This window comes from Anabrus simplex, chromosome 1, assembly GCF_040414725.1.
Source record: "Anabrus simplex isolate iqAnaSimp1 chromosome 1, ASM4041472v1, whole genome shotgun sequence".
NCBI classification, from domain to species: Eukaryota; Metazoa; Arthropoda; class Insecta; order Orthoptera; family Tettigoniidae; genus Anabrus; species Anabrus simplex.
In genome coordinates, this window is record NC_090265.1 from 1,541,049,594 (window position 1) to 1,541,066,460 (window position 16,867).

General features: G+C 39.3%; 1 protein-coding gene across 2 annotated transcripts in view; it reads left to right on the forward strand.

Moving 5' to 3' along the window:
• The first annotated feature begins 2,599 nt into the window (after positions 1 to 2,599).
• The window catches only part of LOC136862098 (torsin-1B), a 223,522-nt gene continuing 209,254 nt past the window's right edge, over positions 2,600 to 16,867 (forward strand). Inside the window, exon 1 of one of the 2 annotated variants that reach the window (XM_068225565.1) lies at positions 2,600 to 3,115. In XM_068225565.1, coding sequence (XP_068081666.1) covers positions 2,950 to 3,115 — 166 coding nt within the window. In that variant the 5' untranslated portion in view covers positions 2,600 to 2,949. The remainder of the gene's footprint in view (positions 3,116 to 16,867) is intronic. The other variant, XM_067138862.2, reaches the window with a different exon arrangement.

Sequence of the window (16,867 nt, forward strand, 5' to 3'; positions counted from 1 at the left end):
GTAAGAACAATATCCAGAAGGATAAGCTGTAACACATGTTTAGGTTTCCTGCAGACTAATGAAACAGAAATTCGGAGAGGAGTGTTAATAGTGCCATCAGATTGTGTTGTGTGTGTCTGCGTAGTGACAGGAGTATTTACCTTGCTGGTATCTGAAGACTACAAGGGAGACTACCTGGATTGAGAAAATCAGAAATAATTTCTCTTCTATCTATCCAGAGCTGCTTTAGGAAGAGATGGAAAAATCAACAGTTCTGGTTTGAACGTGGTCTTTGTGGGTGTAACAATAATGGTCTGATCGATTTCTTATTGTCAACATTTTCCAATAACGTGTTAAATAATTGTAGAAAGCAGATGAAGAACAAGAGTTATTTCAGCAGTAGGGATAAAAACATTAAGCTGAGGAAGCTGTCAAAGCTCCACAATAATGAGCTTGTGAATACTGTTCTTAGTTTTTATTCACGTAAAATCTGTATTTCTAACTTCAGTGAATGAATTTACTGATGTGTGTGATTCTTAGTATCCTTTTACGAAGAGTGAGCATTTATCATAATCACCGTGTTGCTCTAAATGTAGTGAATATAGATGAAGTCATTCAAAGTCGGACACACCCCCTTCTCTCTTGGCCTCCGCTTGACAGATAGGTAAACCGTTGCCAAGCGTACCTTCCGGCTTTAACTGTAGCTGGCTCTGACCGTTGCTTACGAGATACACAAGGCCGGGAAATACAGCACACTAGACACATCCTCGAGATTCTTCCGGCAAGCGCCGCAAGAATTCTCTTTACTGATCTGTCTCGCCCGCTCATTACAACACGTTCGAATTTGAAAAACTATAAAAATACATTAAAACTAGTAATTTTAGAAGGCAGCAAACAGATATGAGATCAAAGATAGACCAAGAGCAATTGTTTGACTTATTTTCTACAACGTATTTCTTACAATATGCTTAAGCGAAATAAGTAATTCACGAAAGAAGCAGAGAAATCTGATAGCGAGTTTTTCAGTTCTTACCGATTCCTTTAATTGTGCCTCAGAGTATCCGATAAGAGGATCGAGATTGCGGTCGTAAATAACGTTTGGTTTAATCGCCCTTTCACCAATTATCAGCCAATCTTTTCCTCCGCACGTCTGATATTTTGACATTCGTATTGAAGCCGCTGTTTGGTGAGCGATGTTATGCCCGTTACACAAATACTTGGCGTCGTTTCACCGTATTTCTCCTTTTTCTTCCCGTAAAATTAAATTTTTGTTCGCCTCTGTGGTGAGTGGTTGGTGTGATCAGCTGTCACTTCCGGAGGTCCGGGTTCGATTCCCGGCTCTGCCACGAAATTTGAAAAGTGGTACGATTGCTGGAACGGGGTCCACTCAGCCTCGGGAGGTCAACTGAGTAGAGGTGGGTTCGATTCCCACCTCAGCTATCCTCGAAGTGGTTTCCCGTGGTTTCCCCACTTCTCCTCCAAGCAAATGTCAGGATAGTACCTAACTTAAGGCCACGGCCGTTTCCTTCCCTCTTCCCTGCCTGTCCTTTCCAATCTTCCCATCCTTCCACAAGGCCCCTGTTCAGCATAGCAGGTGAGGCTGCCTTGGCGAGGTACTGGTCATCCTTCCCAGCTTTATCCTCCGACCCAAAGTCTGGTGCTCCAGGACACTACCCTTGAGCGATAGAGGTGGCATCCCTCGTTGAGTCCGAGGGAAAAACCGACCCTGGAGGGTAAACGGATGAAGAAAGAAGAAGAAAATTAAATTCGTTCTAACAGGAATAAAGCTCCTAAATGACCAATTTTAGCATGCTTTTCAATTCGGTTTGCTTTTTGGTCAAGTTCAGATACCGTAAAACTTTTTTTCTGATTTCATTACCCGTATCCTACTTCTCAATTTACAGATTATTTTTCTGTAATCTGGTATTTAATTTTCTCATCCGTACATTTTTTAGATTTAACAGAGATACCGTACTCGTAGACTTTCCTTGATATAGAAACGAGACTTGTACTCCTTTTTTTTCTTTGTGGCTGACTTATGAAGATATGGTATGTTCGTCGTTATCTGAATCGGAACTTTTACTAAATTTTGATGGCAATACATCATTTTTGAGAGCTGGACGCTTCTTGCGTCTGTGAACAGGATACACAATGAAAACAGATGAAAATTTGATTGATGTGCTTACACTGAAATCTGTTTTATGAGAAGAATTGCTAGGTACCTAAAGAGATCCTACTATATCACCTTGCCTAGAAATAGTTTGCTTCCATTTCTCTCTTAAGCCGCACTCGGAAGGGAAACTATGGAACGTCAATTTTCATGCTCTTTTGGTGTCATTCGAAATGCAGAGAGGTACACAACAGTGCATCTTCTTCTCAACCTCACGGACACTCACCGACAGAAACCATATTCACAATAAATTGCAAGTACAGAACGGAAACCTGACATCTAGCGGCCAAACCGTGAACATGGACGGGCCGCTTTTTCAGCGACAAATTAGGGTAGCTATTTCCCGGCCTGGTATATCTCGTAGGCAACGCTCTGACACAGGGGAATTTTAGTTTTTTGTTGTTGGCGGGGATTAAGAGACCGGCTCGAAATCGCTTTCGGTATCGGTAGTCCTTATGAAGTGTCAATCCCCCACCGTAGGTTGTTGTCAGCTGGAAAAGTTGTGTTGGTCCAAAGTGTAATGAGTCAGTACTTGCTGTAATTTAAAGTAATTTTAAAAATAATTTATCTGGACTTTTATGTTTGTAATTTGATTGCCCTTTACATACGCTGTTGCGGGAAATTGAATACGTAGGCGTAGAACCAAGGATCATTGCTTAGAATTGGCTGTCAGTGTGATATTGTAATTAATTCCAAATGTCAATTACTGTGGTCGAAGCAACTTAATGTACGTATATGTATGAAGATGAGATGATCGTGTGTTGTTGATCAGACTTGCAAGAATATTTGAAATATACGTGATGCGTTTTGGACACGTGTGTTTGTTTCTGGCGACAGGATTGTTTACAATAAATAGTGTTAACGGGTTTTTTTCTTACATTTCCTCTTTTACAGAGGGCATTCGAAATTTCGCATGCAAATACGTAGAGTGTTGTAACAAGGATTGGAGAGAATCAGACTTCAATGGTGAGTTCCCTATTGTGTGCATCGTGTAAGACATTTATCCACCAGTAATGTGAAACATTAATTGTTTTTAGTACGTTTGTATACGTAGGAATTGGTGTTTTAATATCTAGTTCTGTTGTAATTTTAATTCTGTTCTAAATACCTCCAAGATACTTGTGGTCCTCTTCCTTTCCAAGTGGTCTCAGCAATGTTGGAGTTCCGTTTATTTGGTGTAAAGAAGACAGGACAAGAACATAACTTACACTAGTGTATTTCTGTGCAAGTTGGTGTGTTTGTTTGTATGTTTGCTATTTAGATATTACTAATAATTCATTGTGGGTTCAGGGAGTAAATCTTTACTTCAGAGCAAAATGTAAGCATTGAAATCTTGCTCATAGTCGTCACTAGGCCTGCTACTGTACTAAACACAGCCAGCAGTTTCTTTTCTTTTATGGTTTTGGTATTGACTATGAACACTTTTATGATCTTTTGTTGTTAAGTTGGATATTTTCACTAATATACAATCAGTTACCAGAGATATACAACTGACCCCACTAGCCTCCTGTCTCTGACTATTTTTGACACATCCCTGCACACAGCTAGTGGGGGAGTGTGGCTATTGTGCTGCTTGAATAAAGCAGGACAAAACCTGATGTCATACTACCTATCAATTTGAATTTGGGAAACTGAGATACAATTTGTTATCTATAGCTTTTAAAATAGTTTTCCTGTGATAGAAAATTAGACCACTCTCACATGGCATATTTCTGTTCTCAGAGGACAGAATTATTAAGTTGCTTGTTCATTATCTATTCCTAAACCTTCCAGATTTTCTCAAACGTACTCTCAATATATTCTCGAGGAATTTTTGGAAGTTGTTCTATTGTTAGCATTGGTGTTAAGCCTGAAAATCTTTCAAGAGTCAAGTCATTTTTTAGTTGCATAAATGAAGATGTTGTTATTTGGGATGTTTTTGTAGCCTATTGTCTTGAGGTATCTAATTGTATCAATAATTGGTAAATTTCTTATTTTAGACCCTGATAGTCCAGATTTCCTTCAGTTTATATTTGGATACATTCATTGTGGTAGCGAAGAAGCCTCTGTAGCTCAGACAGCAGCGTGCCGGCCACTCACCGCTGGGTACCGTGGTTCAAATCCCCGTCACTCCATGTGAGATTTGTGCTGGACAAAGCGGAGGCGGGACAGGTTTTTCTCCGGGTGCTCCGGTTTTCCGTGTCATCTTTATTTCCAGCAACACTCTCCAATACCATTTTATTTTATCTGTCAGTCATTAATCATTACCCCAGAGGAGTGCAACAGGCTTCAGCAGCCGGCACAATTCCTATCCTTGCCGCTAGATGAGGGCTTCATTCATTCTATTCCTGACCCAGTCAAATGACTGGAAACATACTGTGGATTTTCATTGTGGTAGCAAACACTACAAACTCTGCAATTTTTTGTGTGTACAGTATCATATAGATTTGTTTTGGAATATTAGAGTGAATTACTAGGCTGAATTTTTCCCTACAGTTGAAAAATAAAAGTATGGGGTAATGCAAGAATTGTGAATACCTATTAACTGACGTAATGCTCTGAATTACTCATCAGGGAAAGTTCATGGTCTTGACATTAGAAGTATGACAATCGTATGAGGTACTGCGTTACTGCATATTCCCACCTGTGCGTACTTAAAGTCTATTTCTGATAATCTCTCAGAATTTTGATTGTAAATCTGTACTTGCATGCAGAGAATCTGAGAGAAAAGCTATGTTTAAAGTAGTTCTGAAATTGAAAAGAGTTTCCACACAAGGGTAAGGGAGTTAATTTCTTTGAAGAATGACACAAGTCTAATTATTAGATGTGCACTAAACTACGTCAAAATGAAATTTATGTGCTTGCAAAGAGTAAAGTATGCCATTTCTGTGAGTGTAATAAATTTGTTTATGCTCATCACATGCTTAATTTAGTTGCCGGGGTGAACTCCCTTACACCGGGTGAGTTGGCCGTGCGGCGGTTAGGGGCGTTAAGCTGTGAGCTTGCATCTGGGAGGCAGTGGGTTTGAGCCCCACTGTCAGCAGCCCTGAAGATGGTTTTTCATGGTTTCCCATTTTCAGACCAGGCAAATGCTGGGGCTGTACCTTACTTAAGACCACAGCCGATTCCTTCCCACTCCTAGCCCATTATTCTTGTCCCATCGTCGCTATAAGACCTATCTGTGTGAGTGCTGCGTAAAAAAAAAAAAAAAAAAAACCCTCCCTTACAACAGTGGACAATACCAGCCACCATCTCAAGTTCTCTGAAAGGGCGTAAGAATTATATTCAAAGTAATAGCCTACCTTGAGTATCAGACAGTGGATCACAATCATGATGGAGAGGGCTCAGAGAGGGGGAGAGAGTGAATGAGGGAGTGCATGCATCATAAATAAGTTACATGAAAGAAAAATATTTATCAAAGTGAGAGATCATCATGTTTTGAGACTAGAGGTTAAATTTAAATTTAACATTTAACATTTTTTTGTCTCAACTCTTCAAACTTATAGTCATTTCATGTTGTCAAGGATTGATTAGGATTAGTGCACTCTCATATGGTTTCTCTAAATGTTTCATCATTATACACTGGCAGAAAAAATATCCAAACACCATGAAATATTGAATGTAGAATACGGAAATTTTGGCAATATATTTGCCGAGCTAACATGTTTAATTGATTAAAGGTACAAGACTACAGGCGTGAAAAGTCACCGTAAATGTGCCATTCTGGTCCATTAATAACCGGTGTAATTGCCTGACTGTTGAATGCAGGCATGCAAACATGCATGCATTGTGTTGTACAGGTGCCGGATGTCAGCTTGTGGGATGGAGTTCCATGACTGTTGCATTTAGTCGGTCAATACAGGGACGGTTAATGCTGATTGTGAATGATGCTGGAGTTGTCGTCCAATGATGTCCCATGCGTGCTCGATTGGGGACAGATTGAGGGATCGAGCAGGTCAAGGCAACATGTCGAGACTCTGTAGAGCACGCTGGGTTACAAGAGCGGCATCGGGGCATGCATTATCCTGTTGGAAAATACCTCCCGAGATCGCTGTTAATGAATGGCAGCACAACAGGTCGAATCACCAAACGAATGTACACATTTGCAGTCAGGGTGCTTGGGATAATGACAAGAGTGTTCCTGTTGTCATAGGAAATTGCTTCCCAGACCAGAACTCCCGGTGTAGGTGCAGTGTGTCAACGCTGCAGACAGGTGTAATGCAGGCGCTCACATAGCTTTCTAACCAACACACGGCCATCATGGAACCAAGGCAGAACCGGCTTTCATCGGAAAACACAATGGACCTCCACTCCATCCTCCATTGAGCTCTTGCTTGACACCACTGAAGTCGTGGACGGTGGTGTTTTGGGATAAGTGGAATGCATGCCGCAGGTCGTCTGGCTTGGAGCTGTCCTTCAAGTAATCTATTTCAAACAGTTCTTTATGTCACTGTGGTGCCAACTGCCGCTCAAATTGCTACTGCAGACGTAGTCCGCTGTGCCACAGCCATACGCCGAATTCGGCATTCCTCCCTCTCAGTGGTGCCACGGGGGCATCCGGAGACCGTTCTTCTTGCTAGCGTACCTTCTCGTGACCACTGCTGCCAGCACGCATGCAAAGTGGAGACATTACTGACAAGTCGTTCTGCAGTAGCACGGAAGGAAAATCCGCCTTCACAAAGCCCTATTATATGACCTCCTTCAACCGCAATGAGCTGTTGATACAGGCCTCTTCGTCATCGTAAAGGCATTCTTAACCCACTCACAGTCACTCTGTCCAATCTCACAGGTAACCAACGCTCTCGTATAGTACAGGCCGTATTTAAAGCAAACCTGATATGCAATGTCATGGGGCCGCTGCTAGTGCCACACTAATGCGATTTGTGGGACATTTGAATAAACGTCATCTTTCAGATGTATAAACATGCCTACCAATGTTCGTTATTCTAGCACAACCCCTTCCTGCTGTTTGGATATTTTTTTCTGCCAGTGTATTATTAATCTTCAGAGTATGTAAGTTTATTCTATTTATTGATGTTTTGTTCTATAAACTAACTAGTAACCTTGACTAATGACAGATTAATTTCTTGGGTATTTCTCTCAAAGTATAGGGCTGTTTCTGATGTCATTTTGAAGATAACAGTGTAGTCTTCCATTTGTTATGCAGCACAATTATTCTGTGGTATTCGTTCAGTTTTTTCAAAGTCTGAACCTTTTTGTTTGTGAAAACTTTTAAACACACCTCATTCAACCAGTCTATCATGAAGATTGGTTGAAGACATTCAGTATCTTATTGAGTGCAAGTCTACTTGGTGACATGAAGTGATTTTTACCATATGGGACATGCATATTTGCCAACTGAGTAGCAAAATTATTAGGCAGAGAGATCTTCAATAGTTTTTAGTGAAGCTCTGTGCGTTGTTCCAGTTATGCAAGATGTTATTTCTGGTGCATACCTCTTGTTTTATGTTAAAACCGTATTGTTTGAAGGATATAGTTTTGCCATGAGTAACATCTACATATGTTGATGCTTTCATGGTTGTTTGTTGTGGGATGGGCAGTTTTAAGAACAGACACATTTACCACGTTTCCATGGGGAATTCAAATCGATTTGAATATGCTTTCCGTATCGAATACTTCATGGAAACGGGGACTCGGGTTGTATTGAGTCTCAAACTCAATTCTATTAGAAAGTGGGATCGAATAGTACTCAATAAGGATACAGTGTCATGGAGACCCAGAACATATTGAAATCGATTTGAAAATGCTACGGATGGTCGATCGTAGTTTGTTTATCATGTGCTTCCTGTGATTTTGTTTGTGTTCAGTTGATTTCAGCTTACTGCTCCTTATATATCTTATCACATGTAGTATTAGTAGGCTGTACATAAAACAAGTTTGTATCACGGACTTTAAATTCCGTTGGTAATAAGGCACGAGGACTTCTTTATTTACTCTATTTTGGGTAGGGTTGGCCGTTGCTGTCAAATGCTACATGTCGGATTATTCTTGCACGGCCTCGCGTGATCTCGTACTCTATGAGTGTCAAGACTATCGTATTCAAATCGATCTGATTACGGATTGAATCTTACATGAAAACAGGTAACGTATTGAGTACGGAAAGCATATTCAAATCAATTTCAATCCCCATGGAAACGTGGTAATGGTGTGGTTATGAGAAGTAGTGGCTAATTTCTTTATGGAGCATTTTGAGGAGTAAGCTGTTGCTTTGGCACCCATCAAACCAGTGATTTGGTGGAGGTATGTTGACGATATTTTTGTGGTCTGGACCGAAGGTCTTGAGAAACTTCATCTCCAAACCACATAAATCATTAGAATCCTCAAATTAAATTCACTATGGAGATGAAGTTGGACAGATGCCTTCCTTTCGTGGATGTTCTAGTAAGAAAGAAACCGGATGGCTCCTTATGACATACCATCTATCGTGAGTCTGCCCACACAAATCGCTATCTCCATGCAGATTCCCACCCGCATCCAGCACAAATGCAGGCACAGCACTCACCATGAGTGCGACACAATTTTGTTAGCCATCAAATATCCAGGAGGAGAGGGACACCCCCCAGAGTCACGTTCAAGGGCAATGGTTACAACTATGTACAGATTCATAGAGCCCTGCATCTCAGAGGGACGACTAAGCAGAGCTCACAGAAAGAAGAAACTGGAGAGTTGGTATAGTACCCCCTGTGTATAAAGGAAAGGGTGATAGACATAAAGCCAGCCATAAATTACGGGCCAGTCAGTTTGACATGCATTGCATGTAGGCTTTGGGAAAGCATTCTTTCTGATTATATTAGACATGTTTGCGAAATTAATAACTGGTTTGATAGGCGGCAGTTTGGGTTAGGAAAGGTTATTCCACTGAAGATAAGCTTGTAGGATTCCAGCAAGATATAGCAGATATCCTGGATTCGGGAGGTCAGTTGGACTCTATTGCGATTGACCTATCTAAGGCATTTTATAGGGTAGATCATGGGAGACTACTGGCAAAAATGAGTGCAATTAGACTTGATAAAAGAGTGACTGACTGGGTGGCTATGTTTCTAGAAAATAGAAAAAGAATTAGAGTAGGCAAGGCTTCATCTGAACGTGTAATACTTAAGAGGGAAATTCCTCAAGGCAGTATTATTCGACGTTTATGTTTTTTTTATATATAGGCCTATGAATGATGTGTAAAGAAGTGGAATCAGAGATAAGGCTTTTTGCATATAATCTTATTCTGTACAGAGTAATAAATAAGTTACAAGATTGTGAGCAACTGCAAAATGACCTCAATAATGTTGTGAGATGGACAGTAGGAAATGGTATGATGATAAACGGGGTTAAAAGTCAGGTTGTGAGTTTCACAAATAGGAAAAGTCCTCTCAGTTTTAATTACTGCCTTGATGGGGTGAAATTTCCTTTTGGGGATCATTGTAAGTACCTAGGTCTTAATATAAGGAAAGATCTTCATTGGGGTAAACACATGATATGATTGTAAATAAAGGGTACAGATCTCTGCGCATGGTTATGAGGGTATTTAGGGGCTGTAGTAAGGATGTAAAGAAGAGGGCATATAAGTCTCTGGTAAGACCCCAACTAGCGTATGGTTCTAGTGTACGGGACCCTCACCAGGATTACTTGATTCAAGAACTGGAAACAATCCAAAGAAAAGCAGCTCGATTTGTTCTGATTTCCAACAAAAGAGTAGCATTACAAAAATGTTACAAAGTTTGGGCTGGGAAGACTTGGGAGAACAAGATGAGCTGCTCGACTAAGTGGTATGTTACAAACCATTACTCTCATTTTGGTTCCGTATTGAAAACGGCGATCTTCTTATGAAGAAGATCCACTTCAATGCCAGACAAGAGTTGTTTTTAGATATTTATTTGACATAAATTTTCTTTTGGACAAAGCTTTTAAAATTATTTACAATGATTTTAACATGTGTTGTATGTGTCATGTCTCAACATCATATTTTATAACTACTATTCCTTAGTGTTTTTTTAATCTTAAGAAATCACAGTTCGATTTTTATAAATTATAAATGTCAATTTCCTCTAAATAATGTTTGTTTTAAGATTAAACAAGGCTGATGATGCTCAATAAAAGAAGAGCAAAATATGTCCCCTTAAAATTTAGAATTTTTATGTTTATTTAACCACATAACGTGGTATTAAATTGTATTGAATAGGTGGGGTAAAAGATACACTCTTCAAATCAAAATCAAAATCTCTTTATTTGCAAATGAGGTGTCTACCTCGGTGGCAAATGGTACACTAAAATACATTATTGTCAAGCACATAAACTAAGTGAGATAAGTGGTATGTTCCGAACTGTCAGTGGAGAGATGGCGTGGAATGACATCAGTAGATGAATAAGTTTGAGTGGTGTGTTTAAAAATAGGATAGATAACAATATGAAGATAAAGTTGGAATTCAAGAGGACAAATTGGGGCAAATATTTGTTTATAGAAAGGGGAGTTAGAGATTGGAATAACTTACCGAGGGAGATGTTCAATAAATTACCAATTTCTTTGTAATCATTTAAGAAATGGCTAGGCAAACAACAGATAGGGAATCTGCCACGTGGGCGACTGCCCTAAATGCAGATCAGTCATCATTGGTTAATTTCGCTGGCACTGGGGCTGGGTGTATGTGTCATCTTCATCATTTCATCTTCATCACGACGCGCAGGTCGCTTACTGGAGTCAAATCAAAAGCCCCTCACCTGGCGAGCCGAACATGTCCCATTACATTCCCGGCACTAAAAGCCATATGCCATTTCATTTCAAAGTAAGTCGGCAGCTCTGAAGATGGTTTTCCGTGGTTTCCCATTTTCACACCAGGCAAATGCTGGGACTGTTCCTTAATTAAGGCCATGGCTGCTTCCTTCCAACTCCTAGGCCTTTCCTATCCCATCGTCGCTATAAGACTTATGTGTCGGTGCGACATAAAGCCACTAGCAAAAAGAAGAAATAGGGAAACGCATATTGAATAATTTAAAGTAAAAGATGATAGTAATTATGTATTGATTAAACAGAAAGAAAACAAAAAGAAATAAGGCAATCAAAATTAATCAAAATTCAAAATCCTCAATCTACAAAGGTGTTGAAAAAAGTCACCACTGATAAATCCTGATGTTGGTTGTTGTTGATTAGTGGGTTATCACTGTGAGTAGGAGAAGAAGAATAATTAAATGTGGAGAAGGATGAAGTTTTGCCACTACTTGTTCCTGGTTGTGTGGTACTTTGAGGGCTTAGATATTGACATACTTCATTTATTTTTACGGAGTTGCGATGGAGAGTGCTCAAGCTTGCTTCAAAAAGCACATCATTTATTGCTTTCTCAGCAAACTATCTCTGCTTGGCATCCAAAGTGAGCAGTTTTCACCTCAAGTTTTTGCGGATAGTCTGTATGTTGCTGTCAGGGTTGACCGAGTTTACCGCTTCAAAGTCTTCAACATCGTCTCAAGGTCACTCGTATAATCCATAATACTCCGCACAAAGATCATTTCCGTTCCCTACGAAAGCGCGGCAGCAACTGAGTATTGACAATATTATTAACGTCCGCCCCTAGACGATCAATAATATTGACAATATTCCCTCCACTTTCAAGTATTGACGCCCCGAGATCAGAAAATCTGGATTTCATCAATATCGCTTCAATATCTACTGTCAATACTCTTTTTTTTTCACCTTACACGATCAATATTATTGTCAGTATCGTACTGTATTGTCAGTATTATTGATCATGTAAGGGCTGCTGTAGGGTTCTCTTGCAATTCTTGCTCCAGAACTGATCACACAAACTACATAAACAGTCTTTGTTGGGTTCATGGTATTTTGTATTCTTTCATATTCTGTGGTGGAATCCATGCATCGCCAGCGTTGTCAGTGCAGAACGCATGTCGTGGTTTTCTTTTGTCCATCCTATATCATTCATGGCGTCTGTAGGGTAGAAATTTTCTTCTATTTTCATCTGCTTGTCTTATGTCTCAAGTATTATTACAATATTATAAGTCCACCTGTTCTTTTTAGGAAGCGTGTTTTTATTTTTTCTATTGCCTTTAGATCTTTGATAGGAATTCCCAGATCAGTTCCATGCTGTACGTGTTAGTTGGTACTATTTCAGCGTTAAACGGAGTCATAGTTGTATTCAGAGAGAGTTTCATGTATTGTATTGAACAGGTGGACTTATAATATTGTAATAATACTTGAGACATACGTCAACTTCAATACGGAACCAAAATGAGAATAGTTACTTGTAATCTGCTTGTCTTGTCGGAGGGTCAGTAGTTTTCTCTTGTGACTGGTTAATGGCAGCATTAAGTGACATCTCATGTCCTTATTGAAGAAGGCTTCTCTTGCAAGTTGAAATGCAAGCCTTGAGGGCGCTTTTTTTGCTATTCCAAGGACTCTTTTTAGGAAGCGTGTTTTTATTTTTTCTATTGCCTTTAGATCTTTGATAGGAATTCCCAGATCAGTTCCATGCTGTACGTGTTAGTTGGTACTATTTTAGCGTTAAACGGAGTCATAGTTGTATTCAGAGAGAGTTTCATTATATTCTTCAGATCGTACATGACTCTTATTGCAATAGTTGCTCTTTGCCTGATGTGGATCCTGTATGATGTTCCTGATATCTGTGGAGTTAGTCCTAAGTATTTGAATGAATTCACCAGTTCTATTTGTTTTGTTCCTAGTAATATCTTGTCTTCTGTTGGTAACCTGCCCCCCTTTTCGAAAAACTATATATACTGTTTTTTCCTGGTTTATGATGAATTTATTGTATTCAGCCCAAATGTTGTTTGTTTAAGGTCAGCTTTGGTCTGCGAACCTAGGACCATGTCATCAGCGTACATATAGAGTGACACTGATTTCAGATTTTCGATGGATTTTACTGCGTCAGATGTGCCAGTGTTAAACAGGAGAGGACTAATTGGGTCACCTTGAAGTACTCAATTTGTTTGAAGGATTTCTTTTGATGTTCTTACCCTCTCGTTTCTCTCTACTTTGTTTTGTGATAGGAGGTTTTGTATGAGTTTTACAAAATTTTGCCTTGTCTTCTGTCATAGAGTCCAGTTTATTCATCAGTATGTTCCTGTCCAGCATGTCGAATGCCTTTGTAAAGTCTATGAAGACTGAATAATATGTGCCTTTGGGGTGTCCTAAGTCACCCAGAATGCCTTCTTGTAGACATTTTACAGGTTGTAAAGTTGATCGTTTCCTTCTAAATCCAAATTGATGCTCTAGTATTTGATGGTCATTGAAGTTCATTAGTCTTTTTGTTATTATACCGGAGAAGATTTTCTAGAGCAATCCCTCAGTATGAGTTTGGGTTGTCGGCTTGTCCTTTTCCTTTATATAATGTCTTTATTCTGGATTTCCTCCAGTCCTCGGGGATTGTTCCACTTTCTAGACATTTGTTGAACATTAAGGTCCATATATTTGCAAGGTGTTTTGCCAATTCTTTCAGTACTTCGTTACTTATTCCCTCAGATCCAGTTGCTTTTCAGTCTTTCCAGCTTAAAATTGTTGCTTTTACTACTTCTACACTAATGGGAGTAAATGTATGGTTGTATTTAGGCCTATATCTTTGTTGAACACTATTTCTATGTTATCTTTGTTCAGCAGTTGATTGAAGTGTCTTTTTCCAAATTGTATGTAAATCTGCCCCTGAGATTTCGTCGAAAGCCTTCTTAGAGCAACGAAAGGATCTTTCAGAGCTTCCTCTGCTTCCTTGATTGCTTTGTTTTCTAGGTATTTTGCTTTTTTAACTTTCACCAGGTCCTTGTGTTTCTTTCTTTGCTTGGCATAGTAGTTTAGGGTATCTTCTGAGTTCGAGATTTTTGCTTTGCGAAGTGCATTTAGAGTAGTTTTTCTGAGTTGAAAACATTCGCTGTCAAACCATGGTTTTGCTTTTCTTTGTCTGGGTTGGATACTTGCATCATGAATAACTGTTGTAATCAATTTTAGAGCTGAACTAGCTGTTACCCACGGCTTTGCTAGCGAGGATTTCGTAACTTGATAAAGATTAATTGTTCCTCGGTGCTGCACTAAGACATTATCTGAAAATCCCTAAAGTATAAAAACTCGCTAGAAAATTTCATTTCATTTACACCAGAACATCTTTGTAAACAACGTCTGTGGCATTGCCTTTTGGGGCTAAGATGACCATGCTACTGGCAGAGCTAAATCTGGAACATGTGTCATGGAACTCTACATGTGAGGAACAGTCTCTTTTAAGTAAAAAAAAAAAAAGGGGTTTCTTTATTTCTAAAGAAGATTCCAAATACTGATTTTCACGTCTGTAACATCTTAGTTTTTGTGATATAAGTATCCTCATAAAGAGAATTCAACTCCTCCTTCACTTATTTTCGATCTCCAGCTTAAGTTGATTTTACGAAAACAAAAATTATGTGTATCTTTTTTTTTAAAGGGGATTACAAATACCATTTTCCACGTCTGTAACATGCTATGTTTATGAGATATACTGTAGATATAGGTACTCATTTAAAAAATTGACCCACTCCTTGGCTGAGTGGTCAGTATTGGGATCACAGGGTTCCGGGTTTGATTCTGGGCTGGGTTGGGGATTTTAACCGCGTGTGATTAATTCATCTGGCTCGGGGACAGGTTGATTGTGTTTGTCCCAACACTCTTCTCTTCATATTCACTCAACACACCACATTACCGACCACAACAGGAACACGCAATAGTAATTACATCCCTACACACGGGGTTGGCATCAGGAAGGGCATCCAGCTGTAAAATAGAATCAAGTCCACATGTGCGACACAGTTCTCACCCGCGACCCCACAGGTGTGGGAAAAGCGGTAGAAGAAGATACTAATTTTAAAAATTCACCCGCTTCACCCCCTGAAGTGGATTTTCCAAAACAGTGTTAAAAAGAGATTTCAAGTACCAATTAAGGTCTGTAACATCTTCAGTTTCTGAGATACTGCATATGTATCCTCATATAAAGAATTCAACTCCTTCCTCGTTTCTTTTCACTCCTTTACCCCTTCCCCTTAAGTGGATTTTCTAAAAACAAAATTTGGGTTCTTTTATTTTTAAAGGAGATTTTAATTACCAATTTTCATGTCTGTAACATCTTAGGTTTTTGTGATATATTGTAGATAATCTCCCTGCCGTAAAAGTAAGGCCTACTGGAGCTGATGTTGCCATGGTTACAGCAGTTCATTTCTTTATCCGATTCCCAGAGCAGGGGTAGTGTGATGCCAATATCTCCATAACGGTTGGTTTTAGGGCCTTAAAACATGGTTTTCGGGCCCATAGGGCTTACAGAGTTTTGTTCTTTGCGTTAGTGGGCTTAAATTGAGCTTTGTCTCGTCCTTTTACGACAAATTTGATATTTTGCCTATATGAGCCTAGTATTTTTACATCCCCCCCCCCCCCCCTTTGAATTGTCTTGAAAATAAAATACATCCATGTTACTCGCTGGCAATGTAGCTTTCTATAGGTGAAGTAATTTTTAAAATCGGTTCAGTAGTTTTTGAGTCTAACCATTACAAAAAAATATACAAATATTTCCTCTTTATAATATTAGTATAGATCTGTAAAATTTTGCATGTTGCATTATCTGAGTGTTTTTTTTCTATAATTTCTCGATCCAGTTTTCTTGGCACCTCTGCTTGTGCTGTATTGTGCTTAATCTGTAGTGTTTCCCATAATTGGAACTTTGTTTGAATTGGGATGTGTTTGCATAGCGGTGAGTTAGTGCAGTTCCAATTGATGATTTGGCCTTCGACGGAAAGTGTGTTTCCTCTATAGAAGACTAGGTCTATTGTGCTTGAACCATTGTGAGAGATATATGTTTTATCTTCCTTCCTGTTAACTAGATAAAAACCTTCTGCTTGAATTCTAGTTTAATTTTTGTTTTGTTGGATTGTTGGTCAATTCTGCAATTGAAGTCTCCTGCCAGGATTACATTGGCCTCTTTGACTATAGACAGTGCATTTATTAGCTGTTCTGCTTCTTCATCTAGTGTAATGTTTGGCTTCAGATATAAGCCAACAATTGTCATGCTGTTTCCTATCACTATTACAGTATTTTCTTCTTTCATTGTATTGTTTACTTTCCCAAAGCTGTGTTTGAAGAAGCATGACACACTTCCTTCTGGTCTCCCTCTTTCTTTGTCTGTGGCATAAGAGTGAGTTGCATAGAACCATGCGATGTCTATTGGTTCTGTGAGAAACGTCTCAGTGGCTCTTATGATCTTGACCTACCGTAACCAGATATCTTCTGGTGCTAAGTTCATCAGGTTTTTTAGGCCTTCCACATTCCATAGCTAGAGCCCTACATGGATGCGGATTTATCCACGGTTATCCACGAAGTTAGTGTCTTGGCGGATACAAACTGTATGGCAGTGCGGATAATTTTGTTGATAATTTCTAAATAATGACTTTATTGATTTTCACTCAGGTATAGGCCTACTCTTGTTTTTGCTTGTGGTTAGGCGAGCCTTGGCACTGGTATGAGAGAATAGTGATATACAAAGAGCCTTGAGACCATAAAGCTGCAAATCTGACCTAAGCCTAACTGGCTCCTGCCCGCAATTAATGGAAGGAAGGAACAAAGGTCAATACGTCGGTGGTTGTTGCAAGAAAAAGTACCTCATAAACCAATGACTTAGGGGTTCGGGTTCCAGGCCTATTGTATTATATTAACGGATTATCCGTTTCAATACCTTGGGTGTAGTATTTTGTAGTTAAATATTTACA